The following is a 16,025-nucleotide window of genomic DNA, read 5'->3' on the forward strand; positions in this document are numbered from 1 at the left end:
TTCCGATTTTGTCTGACAGGGGCTGGGTTCATCTTTTTTATCAGGCTTAGCCAAATGTGCGTCTGTGCAGTTCATTATATGCCAGGAAAGACAGTAGCACGACAGCAGAATTCAAAACAGCGTTTAAAATGAATAAATGAGAATAAGCCTCTGGGATTAGTCCCAGTTGAAAAGTTCAGCGCAATCAGGGAGGGTAGCCGCTGCTGTTGGGGACAGACAAATGACTTGCTGCGGGGAATAGGATTCACTGGTCTAGCCACATTTTTAGTTCCTGATGGCCTCTCCACCCTGTGGGGTCCATCTCTTCTCAGGCAGACTCCGAGAGTGAAATTCTTAGAAATGTGGTTTTTCTTATTTCTCCTTCTTAGAAATTGTCCACCTAATTGCAGATGCACTTTTCAGTTCATACTTCTTAGACCACAGAAACTGTGTGTCTCTAAAAATTACTAATGGTCTTAGGGCAGAAGGCGGGGAGAGCATTTTATTTCACAGAATCAAACTAAAAGCAAGAAAACAAAGGAAGCTTTTTGATGAGAATAGGGGAAGAGTAGGCAGGGTCGTTTTGCGATCATAGCACTAAATATTTTCCTTGAGAGAAGCCTGTTTGTATAGGGCCTTTACCATTTGCAAGGCCTGTTACGGACATAGCTCGTTTGATCTTTACAACAAAGAGGTTGTGTCTCCACTTCATAAATGAGAAAAGCAAGCCCAGAGAAGTTGACAGACTTGTCCAAGGTCACTGTGGTGGAAGTATGATTGTCTGACTCCAGGTTTGGTACCTTTTTTTTTTTTTGCTGTAGTTCTACTGGCACTAATATGTTGAGCCCTTTTAGAAGTTTCCCAGACACCCAACTGGAAGGCCCAAGTATATAATCCAACTAGATTTGCAGCTTTTGCATGTTTCAAAGTTAACTTTATACATTATCCGTAAAGACATCAGTTCTTTTTTCTTGCTTGCCAGATGGGTTAATCTTTTAAGGGAAAGATAGCAGACGGGTAGAGAGAAACGTGAAAACAGTAAAGGACAACAATCATAACCTTGGTTTATGGCCTCGGAGAAGTTGAATGCCAAAGAGAAGGCACTAAAAAATGGGTACTGCCTAAAATGTATAAAATTGGCAAGGATCAAAAAATGATACCAACTCATTGTTCTACTTTATTCGAAGGACTTAAAGTAGAGAGTGGGGGCTGGATGGCTATTTTTAATATCTTCCCTGATATTCTCCCTTGAAAAAAATTGAACAAAATAACTACAGTTCACATATATTTGTTTGCTTGAACTTTGGTGAGGACCTAGGCTGTTTAAGGCTCCTCTATCAGGCCTTTGAGGGCCCCCTTTCTGCCTTTTTACTTCTTCCCTATAAAGATTGTAGCTCCATGCAAGTGGCGTGATGGCTTTTAGCAGTTATTGAAAATGAAAGGTGAGCGGGTCAAAAGCCCCTTAGCAAGCTTTGTGCTTTGATCTTCTAATCCTTGCTGCTGCTTTAAAGTTTTAAGGATTAGATTAAGCAACCTCGAGGGTAGATGCTAGGAAGAGTCTCTGTACTTACTAGCTCTCGGTAAGTGTACGGTAAATGGTTGATAACAGTTTCTGAGATCTTCTACTATTTTTCTTTCATTATGATAAGAAAATAAGTTCCCTGCAGCCAAAGTCACGTCCTCAAACACAATTCTCATTCCTTCCATATGTAATAACAGCCCCCACTGAGTTCCTCTGGCGTTGCTTTAACTCTGTTTCACTTCATGAATTATGCTTAGGGGGATACTGCAGAACTGACTGAACAGAATACACGGATTGCAGTTGAGAAAGTCAAAGGCTATGAAATGGGCTTCATTTCCTCTTTCATGCCTTCAGAGAAATAAGTAACTTTGAGGGCTCTTTGGGAACAGGGCCAAGGAGAATGTATCGTTCTGTTGGTGATCTGTAACTGGCCTCAGACAAGTGTCCAGTGTTTGTGTGAGGCTCCTGGAGTCTATTGGTGTTTAGGGCCCCAGTGAAGGGCAGCTTGAAGGGCGTATGTGTGTGTTTCTGTCTGCTTTCTTTGTCCTGTCAAGGCCAACTAGCTATTCTTCCACTGATAATGTTGTGTGTCAGAGAGATTTGGAAGCTTAGTGTTCCAGTTTAGAGTTAGACTCGTGGTTAGCGTTTGAACAAAATATCTTCATCCCGACTAAAGTACATTCTTACTCTGTTTTGTCCTGCATTTACATTCCAAGTTCCCGTTCTGTTTTTCTCTGTATCGATAACATTTTGAGGACTAACTTGATATGCAATAAAGTGTATACATTTTAAGTACTTATTCAATAATTTTTTACATATGTTGATGCCTGTGTCAACAGCACCCAGAACAGGATATGGAACATTTCCTTGTGTCCCTCCCAGTTAGTAGTCCCAAGGGTAACCACTATTTTGGCTGCTACCTCCATCGATTGCTTTTGGCTGTTCTTGAACCTCATAAAAAGGCAGTCAAAGAGTATGCACTCTTATGTGTTTGATTTCTTTCATTCAACATTGTACTGTAACTCATCCATCTTGTTGAGTAAAGAATTCCATTGTATAATGTGTTCACCCTTTTGACTGTTCTGTTCATGGACATTTGGGTTGTTTCCAGTTTGGGGCTATTATGAATAATAATGCAAGGAACATTCTTGTACATGGCTTTCAGTAGACATAAGTACTCATTTCTCTTGGATATATACCCCAAAGTGGAATTTCTTAATCATAGAACATGCATATATTTTCTTTTAGTAGGTAGTATGATGTACTGCCAAACATTTTCCCTAAGTTGTTGTACCAGTTAACACTCCCGAGCTCCTATGCTTTGAAAGTACACTTCTCTTCTGCAATATTTTTATTCTAGATAGGTGATATTAATGTGGGATATGGAGACATTTTCCAGCTCATCTCAGATTATACATGTACACATAGTTTTGTATTTCACATTCATTCAATATGGATTCAGAGGTGGATATTTGCCTTTTTATATGCTTGGGGGTTTAATAGTCAAAAATTGCTCCTAGATGTTTATAGAACTCCTATTTGCTGTAGCCCCAAACTGTAAACTGTGCAAACTTCCACTAGTATTTGAATGGATAAATAAATTGTGGTACTTTTAAAGGGTAGAGTACTATACAGCAACATTATGTTGAATCTCAAAAATAAAATGTTGAGTTAAAAAAAATTGCTCCTAGGAATTAAAAGGAAACTACCTGTTAGTTTGAAAAAATAAAATATTAATCACAATAAAGTTTAATGAGTAGATGCTTGATTTTATGACTTACTCCTAAGTGTGGTATTTAATTCATACCCGGTGTGAAACCAGAAGGGTGAATTGACTTAGGGAAGATCTAGAGCCTGCCTCTGGTATTATTTTTGCAACAGGCTGAATTGCCTTTTATGGCTGCTCTTTTCTTTCATTTATCTTTTATTCCTTTGAGATGAAGCAGTGTCTCAATATATTAAATACTGCTTAGAATCCTCAGCACTGAGCATTTTAACTCTGTCAAGTGTGTATAAGCAGATGGTTTAAAAAGAATGGAAACTTAGGACTTAAACGTCTCGGTTCACATAATGGTTTGTTTGGGTAGCCTACCTGCATGGGCTGGAGGGCACTGTAACTAATAATGATATTCTTGATATGAGAAAAGGAATTGTCAAAGTGAGGAGCACTTAGAATCAGTCTAAAAAAGCCTATTAGGCTTTTCTGGACTTTCAAATACCAGAGTTCTCTTCCCTTTTGGACAGAGCTACATTAGTCCATTCATTCATTCATCATTCACTTGCACAATGACTCAACAACTGCTTACTGAGTGCTATGTGCCAGGCCCTGTTCTAGATACTGTTCTAGATACTAAGGAACAGAGCAAAGGCCTTGCCCTCGTGGAGTTTGCCTTCTTGAGGATGAGGCAAGAAAACAATGTATACATATTGTCATGTGGTGCTCTGGAGGAAAATGAAAACAGAGTGAGGGGGATGGGAGTGTAGACTTGGTGTTGGGAACTGTTGTTGCTTTTTACAAGGAAAGGTCATTCGCGCAGAGAGCTGAAGGGATGGAACAATTTGATGTCCACTGGAGGAAGAGTAAGCTAGGTGGCGGGGGAGCATGCCGAAGCATAGCAAGGAGGCCTCTGCAGCTGGAGGAAGGCAGTGACTGCGTGGGTAGGCAGAGGGATGGCAGGGACCCAGATAGAGCTCTATAGGTCATTGAAATGACCTCGGTCGGCTTTTTCCCTCTGAGTGGGAATCCACCAAAGAGTTTTGAATAGGGAAGTGACTCTTCAAGTCTTATTTTTAATGATGACCTTGAACATAGGGTGGAGAATTGACTGTAGAGACAAGGGTAGAAACAGGGAAACGAGTGAAGATCTCTAATAGGTGTATGTTTGATTTTGTAGTTATCACCATCTCTGTGCTTTATTAGTAAAGATAATTACTGTGTTTATCCAGACATGGATGAACAATGTTGGCACATTTGAGACCTACTATTGATAGAAATAATTTAGTAATATGCAAATTAGCAATATGCTATGGATATTATAAAATAAGCTCTATAGTTAATACTTTTTTCCTATTCATCTAATATTGATTTTCTTCCGGAAGCTCTTCCTCTCTCTTCTGTTTTTATTCAGTACTGTTGTACCATTCTTTCAGCTGCTCATGCTTGAACTTCAGTTGTTTGTGACTCCTCTCTGTTCATCCTCCATACAGCCAGGCAGCAGTCAGGTTCTGGGTTGTTACCTTCCGGTCTCCACATCTATCTCCTTTTTCTGCCATTCCCAACTTTAGTTTAGACCCTCTTTTCATCTCAGAGTTAGCCATCAAATTCTCCATCTTTTTTTTTTTTTAATAGATCTTTATTGGAGTATAATTGCTTCCAATACGGTGTTAGTCTCTGTCGTACAACAAAGTGAATCAGCCCCATGCACACAAACATCCCCACATCCCCTCCCCCCTAAGCCTCCCTCCCACCCTCCCTATCCCACCTCTCTAGGTCATCACAAAGCACCGAGCTCATCTCCCTGTGCTATGCTGCTGCTTCCCACTAGCTAGCTATTTTATATTCGGTAGTGTGTATATATGTTGATGCCACTCTCTCACTTTGCCCCAGCTTCCTCTTCCCCACCCCCCACCCCCGTGTCCTCAAGTCCATCCTCTATGTCTACGTCTTTATTCCTGCCCCTAGGTTCATCAGTACCATTTTTTCTTTTATTTTTTAGATTCCATATATATGTGTTAGTACACGGTATTTGTTTTTCTCTTTCTGACTTACTTCACTCTGTATGACAGACTCTAGGTCCATCCACCTCACTACAAATAACTCAATTTTGTTTCTTTTTATGGCTGAGTAATATTCCATTGTATATATGCGCCACATCTTCTTTATCCATTCAACTGTCAGTGGACATTTAGGTTGGTTCCATGTCCTGGCAATTGTAAATAGTGCTGCAGTGAACATTGTGGTATGTGACTCTTTTTGAATTATGGTTTTCTCAGGGTATATGCCCAGTAGTGGAATTCCTGGGTCTTATGGTAGTTCTATTTTTAGTTTTTTTTTTGCGGGGGGGGCCTCTCCCGTTGCGGTGCACAGGCTCCGGACGTGCAGGTTCATTGGCCATGGCTCACGGGCCCAGCCGCTCCGCAGCATGTGGGATCCTCCCGGACCGGGGAACAAACCCGTGTCCCCTGCATCGGCAGGCGGACTCTCAACCACTGCGCCACCAGGGAAGCCCTATTTTTAGTTTTTGAAGGAACCTCCATACTGTTCTCCATCGTGGCTGTATCAGTTTACATTCCCACCAACAGTGCAGGAGGGTTCCTTTTTCACCACACCCGTTCCAGCATTTATAGTCTCTAGATTTTTTGATAATGGGCATTCTGACTGGTGTGAGGTGATACCTCATTGTAGTTTTGATTTGCATTTCTCTAATAATTAGTGATGTTGAGCATCTTGTCATGTGCCTCTTGGCCATCTGTATGTCTTCTTTGGTGAAATGTCCATTTAGGTCTTCTGCCCATTTTTTAATTGAATTGTTTGTTTTTTTGATATTGAGCTCCATGAGCTGTTTGTATATTTTGGAGATTAATCCTTTGTCCGTTGTTTCATGGGGAAAGCAGCAAAAAGAATATAGGTTTTGAAGTGAGGTCTTGATTCATATTGGTTCAGATCTTTGTTCTTCAATGTAGCTATAGGGGCTTTTGCAATTTTTGAACCTCACTTGTCCCTTTATAAGATAAGCATAACAGTATCTGCTTTATAGGATTACACTGAGAATTAAGTGGAACTATAGTGTTTAAAGGGCCTGGCAGCATTGGGCACTTAGAAAATGTTGGTTCTTTCCACCTTCCATTCTTCTACTTCCCTCTATCTAAGATCCATCCACCTGGCAGGCCCTAAAGCATAGCTCTCATTGTGTCATTCCTCTTGTCAACGGCTTCCTGTTGCCCCACACGTTAAATACAGGCACTTTTGTTTGGCATTCAGAGCTCCAATTCTCTGACTTCAGCTTTAATTTCCAACTTTTTCCCATTACCTATTCTTCTCCATGTAGTTTATGTATTAGCAAATTTGCTATTTTATACTCATGCTTCCAATTCTATATAAAATATCATCTATTAAAATCCTACCTGTCCTTCAAATTCTGTCTCAAATACCATTGCACTCACAAAGGTGTAAACAATCTGGAAGTGGTTTCTCCTAGGCTGAAATGTTACTGCACGTGGAGGAGGCACCATCGTGCCCATGCTCTGGAGCCAGAAGGGCGAGGTCCCACTGCTTCCTGTCATCCTGGGCACATTACTGAATCACTGCCTCTCAGTTTCCCTTGCAAACTGGAACAATGCTACTTACTTCCTAGGGTTAGTGTGAGGATTAAATGAGATTCTACATATGATGCACCTTGAATAGCGTCTGGCACTTGGAAAATTTAAATCAGTTTCTATAATTAGAGGTATGAATAATCAACATTATTTCATTACCAGGATCTGTATTCCATGGGGACTTCAAATTAAAAGCTGTTTGAGAGACAGTGGAAAGGGCATGGAGTAGGATTCTCATACTGGATTCTAGTACTGGTTCCCACTACTAAACAAGCTATGGGATGCTGACTGTGCCGGCCTCTCTGGATCTTACTTTCTTCAACTGCAAAAAGTAGGCCAAACAAAAATCACTAAGCTCTCTTTCAGTTCACCTAGGCACATGGTTATCTAATAGACACTTCCAACTCAAATCAACCAAAACAGAACTCTTAATTTCTACTCCTCTAACTACACTCTTTCGCTATCTCAGTAAATGATACTGCCATCTACCCAGTTTAAGTAAAACACCTGTGAGTTGCCTTTGAATTGTCTATTTCTTTCACCATCTAAATCTAATCCATCTGCACATCCTATAGGTTCTACTTCCAAAACATATCCTGAATCCACCTACTTCTACCCCATCGCCACTGATAACAACCCTAGTCCAGTAATCTCTTGTCTGTACTGTTGCCATGGTTCCTAATCCATCTTTGTCTCCACTCCTGCCCTCTTTCAGCCTGTTTTCCACAGAGCCAAAGTGATATCTAAAACATAAACCAGATAATATCACTCTCCTGCTTAAAATTCCCCAGTGCCTTTTCATCATACTTAGAATAAAAGCCAAACTCTTTTACCCCCTCATACCACTCCCCCCCCTTATGCTTCAGCGGCATGGCCCTTTTCTTTTCTTGCCAGCTTACCACACTTCCATTTGCCTTGGGCCTTTGCACCTGCTAGTCTCTATGGTTGGAATATTCATCCCCCAGATGTCCGCAGGACTTGCTTCTTGTCATTTAGATCCCAGCTCTATCTAATTGCCCCCTCCCTTCTACCAGTAGTGCTCTATCACACCACCCTATTTTATTTTTTCCTAAGGCTTACCACTATCTGAAAAATAGCCCATATATTTATCTCTTCCCCCCCCCCAGATAGAAATTAAATGTCTCCATATTAGGGCCTAATTCCTACCACATTGCCTGGCACACAGTTGGTTATGTGCGAAAAAATCTGACTGAAGACACTAAAGAATAAATAAATTTTTAATGATATGAAAGTTTATGCTACTTACATGAGCCAAGTATTGTGTTTTTATTTTTAAAGTTCGAGGACCTACTGGTTTTCCCCTCATTAAACTCCTCATCCTAAATGAACATGATTGAACACACATGCCTGTGCTGGAAATATGATTCTAAATAAAACAATAGTAATACAGGTTGGTTTTTTTCCCTCTTTGACCGAGTTCCCTGATTTTCCCATTCTCTCCAACTCCTCTCCTACAGTACCACCTTACTGCAAATTACCATCATCTCTGGCCCCGAGGACTGCCTCCTCTCTGGTCTTTTTCTGTAGGTTCTAATCTCCCAATAACGTTATTCCCCGGACTGCAGCCATGGGCCTTTTCAGTCGCCATTATACCCATGGCTGGAAAACCTTCCGAGTTTTCACTGTTCTCAGGATAAAGGTCCACCACCTCACGTCCCGCCAGCTTACTCTCCACTCCAGGCCATACTCCCTCCCTCCCTTCCTGGTTCCCGCCAGCCACCCAGCTGGCAGCCCTTGCTTCCCGCTTCCCAGGCAGTTCTACACCCCATCCTTTTGGCCTGCTTCTTGGGATCTCAGGAGATGGTCCCTTCCTCAGGGAAGGCCTCTCTGGTTAGGACGAACTCCACTCGTAATCACACAGCCCCACATCGCCAAGGGCCTCTCTTTCAGAGCTCTAATTTTATAAATATATACTCCTGAATATGGTGGTAACCTTATTAATATGCGTTAAAGGAGGTCTGCGCTCACAGCTATCAGCGGAAGGAACGTACTGACTGGCGGCCCAACCACTCCTCCCCCCTCCCCCTAGGGCTGCGACGCAGCTATTCTGCGTTAAGCGGGCGCCGCGAAGAGAGACATTGTAGGGCGCCTGCGCCAAGGGGCACGCATGCGCAGAGGGACGAACCCGCTGACAGATTCGCGGTGGCGGTGGCGGCGGCAGCGGCCCTGGACTGTGGGGAATGGGAATCCTAGGTCTTTGAGCACCGCCCCCGCCTCCCTGCCCGCGACATGGCTCAGGAGAAGATGGAGCTGGACCTGGAGCTGCCTCCAGGCACGGTTGGGAGCCCGGCGGAGGGCGGCGGCAGCGGCAGCGGCGGTGGCGGCGGGGGCCTCAGGAGGTCTAACAGCGCCCCCCTGATCCACGGCCTCAGTGACACTTCGCCGGTGTTCCAGGCCGAGGCGCCGAGCGCCAGGCGAAACAGCACAACGTTCCCGAGCCGCCACGGCCTGCTACTACCGGCCTCCCCCGTCCGCATGCACAGCAGCCGCTTGCACCAGATCAAACAGGAGGAGGGTATGGACTTGATCAATCGAGAGACGGTCCACGAGCGCGAGGTGCAGAACGCAATGCAGATAAGCCACTCCTGGGAGGAAAGTTTCAGCCTGAGTGACAACGACGTGGAGAAATCCGCCTCCCCGAAACGCATCGATTTCATTCCGGTGTCGCCAGCACCGTCACCCACCCGGGGAATTGGGAAGCAGTGTTTTTCACCATCTTTGCAAAGTTTTGTGAGTAGCAATGGATTGCCTCCAAGCCCTATTCCCAGCCCAACGACCCGGTTTACTACCCGGAGAAGCCAGAGTCCAATTAATTGCATTAGACCAAGTGTTCTTGGACCATTGAAAAGAAAATGTGAAATGGAAACTGAATACCAGCCAAAGAGATTTTTCCAGGGCATCACCAACATGCTTTCTTCTGACGTTGCACAGCTGTCAGATCCTGGTGTGTGTGTATCTTCCGATACCCTTGATGGAAACAGCAGCAGTGCCGGGTCTTCTTGTAATTCACCAGCGAAAGTCAGCACTACCACCGACTCTCCTGTGTCACCTGCCCAAGCGGCCTCTCCATTTATTCCAGTAGATGAACTTTCATCTAAGTGATTCACCCACCCAGCCTGAGACTCGGTTTTGTTTTGTTTTTGCAATGGAGAGAAAAATGAAGTTGGAACAAGCACTGAACTTTGTCGATTAATTTGAGGCTATTTCCTATTTTACCCTTTTCCTTTTTTGGAATTTCCTGAAATGTTGTTATTCTAGAGAACTTTTATGTCAGATTCCTGCGGGTGCCCTTGAATTCAGTGTAGTAATATTTTCAGACGTTTTCCCAATAAGTGTGTTGAAGCATACATCTTTACGCTGCTAATATGTCTAAATACATATGTTATCCCTTGATTTTTTAAAATAACTGAGAGCTCTATTTATTTATGCGATTATTAAGTTCTGATGCAAATATAAATGTTGAATTAATCAGCATAGTAAACTGATGTTTTAAAATTCCATACTTCATGCCCACACTAATTTTTAATGTTATTTTCAGTGATTGCTAATTTCTATTTGATGAAGAACAATAACTTACCTATGTACAGGTATTTTTAAAATGTTAGTTTTATCCATCCAGTAGTTGTCTGTTTTACCCAGGAATCCTTGAACATTTAATTTTCTGGGTACAGAAGTGGATGGGGGATGGTGATAAAAGAGCAGAATATAAAAGTCTGCAACAAATCTTTTAAAATTAAATATATAAAAGTAAACATATTTAAAAAACGTTTTCTAATGAAATTTTAATAGTAATTCTAATAAGTTGTACGAATATAACTACTATACAGAATTTCTTTCTTTCTTTTCTTTTTTTTTTAACCAGAAAGTGCATTCTTTTGGGCATAATCCTGAAGTGAAATGGGACAGTGCCTTGCAGTCTTAGCCCACTGTACATAGGCTGAGGCCAGGTTCTTTGTACCACTGCAAATTTAAAAGTTTTTCCATTGTAGATGTGTGGGAAGCCCTGTTGAACTTCAGCAGAGCACCCAGGCAGATGAAAGTCCCTCAGTCATTAATAGGCTTTAAAATACCCAATCGTGCCTCAGTGAAAATCCTTGCCAACAAGGAACCAGCGCAACTTTTGGCTGCTTTTATGCTCTGCCCATCTGTCACCTTCTTGGTTTTCCCTGGCTCAGGAAGGAAGCAGCTGTTTCCTTGCCAACAGGTCCTTCCTCTCCACCTCCCAAGAAACTAGGGCATCATCAGTTAGACAGAGGTACAGTGTGACTCAAACTTCTCACAGTAAGCAACCACAGGACTGTGGAATTGTTTCAGGGACCTCTGTGGTTAAAGCTACAGCTGGAGTTGACTGCCTGGGGGATGTCGTTTAATTAAGGGGCAGTGACTTGCCAGAGGAAATCAGGGGAGAGTCACCTAGGTAAATCATTATTTAACTTAGGTTTTGTTAAAGGTAGAATTGTGAAATGTTCTTTTCTTTGCCTTTTACAATTAAGACAAAGTATGAAAATATTTAATAACAAATTTTTTTATATTATACTTCCTTATATTTCCTGTATCTTCCTTAACTAGATAAGTAGGTAGATAGAAAGAATGGCAAACAAAAGGGGAAGGGGAAAAAAATAAAAGAGAGACCAAGAAACCAAGACAAAATGTTCGGCTCACTTTAAGTTATTGCCTACAGAGACTTTAACAATTATGTGGAATTTTTACAACTATGAGAATAAATGGAACTGGTCAACTTTTGGCAGTTGCCTCAAGAATTCAGTGCATTACATCGAGGGTAAGATCGTGTCCACAGGCTTAAAATTCTCTATTCTGGGTAAAAGGGTTAATGTGCTCCAGTTCTGACCTTGTTCCTCAAATTCAAACGTATATGTCCAACTTTCCTGTTGGGCACTTTGACCTGCTTCCAGAGGTACTTTAACCTCAGCATCTTCAAAGCAAAATTTATTATCTCTCCATTTAACTTGTTCTTTGGTTACCTAAACTGATGTCATCCTATCTAATTTCTTAAAACCATGGGAAGCATCTTTGACTTTCCCTTTTCTCTGTGTGTCACATCCAGCTCAGTCACCAAGTCCTGTCTACTTGTGAAGTGAATCTTCTGTCTCCCCTTCTCTATCTCTGTTCCCCTGATTTAGCTTAAGTTCCGGCGTAATTGATCTCGCAGCCTATTTTCTTACCTCCCTTTTGGCCCAGTCTTCACACTGCCTCTAAAGTGATCTTTCTAAAATATAAACTTGAGTTTGTCATCCTCCTGCTTAAAAACTTTATATGCTTCTCCATTTTCTACAGTTTAGAGAATGCTTTCTTTAACTTGACATATGATAAGGTCCTTCATGAGCTGGCTATACTCTAACACAGGTTTAATCCTCTGCTCATCCTGTCCCAATTACACATCTTCCCTTCTTACTCTGTAAACACTAGACCACTTGATACTCTAAATATGCCGTGTACTTTCATGTGTTTGTACCTTTGATTAAATTGTTCCTTTCCCTAAAATGCCATTCCTATCCTTTTTACCCAGGAAAGTGCTGTTTCTTTTTATTGCATTTGAATTTAACTATGAAATAATGTATACCTTCTGCTTATAAAAATATTTAAACAATGAAGATATCTATATAGTTAAAAAAAAAAAAAGAAAGTCTGCCTTTTACTATGTAAAATTCATCTTTCCTACCCATAGGTAATTTCTGTTAATAATTCGTTATATATATGTTATACAAGATGTTACTCTGCATTCCATGTATATGTGTATATAAATTCAGGAAACCAGCATCTCACTGACATCTCTCTTTTCTTTCCCTCATATCTAATCATTCACCAGATCTTATTGATTTTATCTTCCAGAATCTGTCTTCTTTCATCTGTACTGCCACCTGGATCCAGCCTACCATCATTTCCCTCTTAGGCCTCCTAATTCCCACTTGTCCCTTCACACTCGTTCTGGTTGGCTACCCGTTCATCCTCCATACAGCAACTAGAGTAATCCTTTTAAAATTGCAGATCTGATCCTTCCATCTCCCAGCTTAAAGCTTTTCATTTGCTTCCTGTTGTTCTTATGGTGTACTGAAATGTATTAATTCTGCCCTAGGAGGACCTGTGCAGTCTGGCCCTTGCCTCTCCCTCCCCTTGCTTTCTGTGCTCCACCCTCAATGGCTTGCTTTCTTCTTGTTCAGTACATCTTGTTCTCCTGTTTTATGGGCTTTTACCAGATCCTTTTCCCTGAAGGTATAGAGAAACTTTTATTTCTATAAGTTTATTTTTCTATATAGGTGGTAAGTTTTAAATCAGATAAGCCTCTAAGAGTTTATATAGACAATTTAGATTATTATATTATTGCTCATGGCTTCAGTCATTACTCTATAGAATGTAAAGGCTTAGCTCATGTAAGAATTAGCCTCAAAAAAACCTTTTTAAGGCATTAGTATTGCTAATCGATACACTTTGTGCTAGAAGCCCCAAAGCACATATCAACGTTGAGTTAAAGTACAGTTTGTCATATATAACAAACCTTTGTTGTATATTTTCCTTTATTATGTTTCTCAAAAACACAGTGTAAATGGAACATATAATTAATGGTCACCAAATCTGCAGCTGCTGGATGTCGGAACCTTTAAGCGTACTTAAAAGATTGATTGTAATCAGGAATAACCTGTATGGGATTGCCTTCCAGTGGTTCACATTTATCAGTTCAGCCGGCTACATACCTATAGCAAGAGACCACTCTTAGATATTTAGCATATAAGGGGGAAAGGGTCAGGCTTAATGAGGGAAACAGGACTGAGAATTGTTTTCTTATTGGCATGTTTTTAGATGAGTAGAAAAAGTCTGAAGATCCAAGAGAGAAGTGGGAGATTGGGGGGAATAGTTGCCAAAACAACAAACCGAAGAAGATGATGTAACTGATATTTCCTGAGTAGCATCAGTGAATAGAAGAAAGAGTTGGTCTTGGAAAGGTTGTCTAGAATAATTTTTTTTTTCTTTTGCAACAGGAAGGAGAGTGAAAAGGCTAGGCAAAGATAGCAGTAAATGTTGAACTGATTTGTGTTGCAGGAGGTTAGGGGTTTGGAGGAAGGTGTATATGAAAAGTGAAAAGAATTTGTATCTGATTGCTTCTATTTTCCAATTTTTAAGGAGTGTAGGATGTTTGAGGGTAGGGCAGGAGTAGATTTGGAAGCTTGAATGAAGTAAAGGTTTAATGCTGCCTCTGTGAGAATCTGTAAAGGAGTGACAAGGGTGAGTAGGAGCTTTATTAGGCCACCTTGGATGACAGGTTGCAATTGGATGTCCGGTGCAAAAGAAGTAGATTGTATTGACCTAAGTTTGGGAATTGGTTAAGCGGGAACTAGGTAAAGTCAAGTGTGTGAAGCAAATAAGTATTCTGCTGAAAGTGGAGTTGAGTGATTGGCCAAGATCTTGGAGATGCTAAGAGAAGTCAGCAGCGGGTCATGGAATAGGCCGTTTTTTCCCAAGGTCTTACGTTACAGTCATCCATGACAAAGTATACAGAGAATCTGATCTCACTGCAGAACTCTCACTTTAGCAGTTTTGCCCATATTTGTCATGTCTCATTGTGTTCAGAGACTCAATCCTGAATCGGCAAGCCTTGAGTTCCATTTAGTTGATTTAAAAAAAAATTTTCTTTTGGAGTCAGATTGCTCACTGTAGCCAAGACAGTTCTTTATGCCTTCCCTACCTTGCCATGCAAGTAAAAAGGTTTTCTTAAAAGTTGATATGACCTTTATATTAAAAAGTATATATAAAGTACTTGCTACATGTCAGGCACTCTTCTAGCTGCTAAACAAATGTATTGTTTCATTTAATCTTCATCAGTATCCTCTGAGATTAGTGCCATATTATCCGCATTTTATGTGTCCTCACTTATCGTGGAGGCACAGAGACATTAAGTACGTTGCTCAGGATTCCGAACTGGGAGGTAGTGGCTAAAAACACAGACTGTGGAGCTGGGTGGCTGAGGTAAGGGTCACTCTAGGTAAAGTCCTTACAGCGGTGCTGGGCAGTTAGTATCAACTGGCATTACTGTCCTTGTGGTGGTGGTGGTTGTCATTATTGTCACCTAGTGTGGACTTGCTAAGGAATCTTCTTTATTATCCGTGACTGATGAAACTCCTACTTTTATACTCAGTAACAGTATACTCTACCCTTCTAGGCAGCCTGTCCTTTTATAAGATGAGAGTTTTTTGACGTTGGAGTATTTCTTATACTGAGCAGACATTTCCCTCTGGAACTTACACCATTTAATTCAAGGCCAACTCTCTGGAAAATGCAGAACAAGCCTTATCTCTTTTTTAGATGATAGCCTTCCCTTCACAAATCAGAAACACTGATCCCTCAGTAATAACCTCTTCTTACTTCTGGATTGGGGGAACCTTGAGCAATTTCTTGAGTGTACTTCCTCTGTGAAATCAGGCTATCATTGCTCGGCAGCCAGGATTTTCACAAGATTGTGATCCCTTTAAGACTGTTTGCTTTCCCTAGTAGAAAAGCAAGAGATGGTCTAATAACATGAGCCATTGCCAATAGTAATAATAATAATTAGCACTAATATTTATTGAGTATTCAATAAGGGCCTAGACACTATTTTCCATGCTTTGATTGTAATGAGTTTATTTAATCCTCATGACAACCCTGTGAGGTAAATGCAATGATTATTCCCATTTAACAGATGAGAACACCAAATACATTTTCTCAAGTCTCTGTTACTTTCTATTTTTTTTTTCCATTTGAATTTAAGCCTTTTTTGTCTTTTCCTTATGAACAGACTTTTTGGTTTTGTTTTTTGAGATAAAGCCTATTTTCCAGCTTGCTAGGGTTGCCACTTGTTTTGAATCAAACGATATGTTTACTTAAAATGATGGCTTTAGACATTATTATCATATTAGAGGAAGCAATCAGGAGGATTGTTTTCTTTACTAATAGGTTAAAAAAATTAAAGTTGTATAGAAGGATACCATGGTTTACATATTTTAAAACTGATTTGCTATTCGAAGTAAGAAATCCCCAAACTACAAATTTTAAATTATTGTTTTAAAAAAATATGTATATTATATGTATATGTTATATATGCTTTGTTATACTTGAGTTATACAGTATCCTTGGTTGTCCTTAGATTTTCACTCCTGGGGAAACAAAAGCAAGAACCATTTGACTGCCCCCCCCCCCC

The 16,025-nt window shown here is 40.9% G+C and overlaps 2 protein-coding genes across 3 annotated transcripts in view; both read left to right on the forward strand.

Moving 5' to 3' along the window:
• Window positions 1-16,025, forward strand: part of PIP5K1B (phosphatidylinositol-4-phosphate 5-kinase type 1 beta) — a 337,996-nt gene that overhangs the window by 63,085 nt on the left and 258,886 nt on the right. The gene's annotated exons all lie outside the window — the stretch shown is intronic.
• Window positions 8,969-10,662, forward strand: PABIR1 (PP2A Aalpha (PPP2R1A) and B55A (PPP2R2A) interacting phosphatase regulator 1). Its single transcript, XM_007466768.1, has one exon. The coding sequence runs from the start codon at window positions 9,068-9,070 to the stop codon at window positions 9,938-9,940; it is 873 nt and encodes a 290-aa protein (XP_007466830.1). The 5' UTR covers window positions 8,969-9,067; the 3' UTR covers window positions 9,941-10,662.

Source organism: Lipotes vexillifer, unplaced genomic scaffold, assembly GCF_000442215.2.
Source record: "Lipotes vexillifer unplaced genomic scaffold, Lipotes_vexillifer_v1.1 scaffold948, whole genome shotgun sequence".
NCBI lineage: Eukaryota > Metazoa > Chordata > Mammalia > Artiodactyla > Lipotidae > Lipotes > Lipotes vexillifer.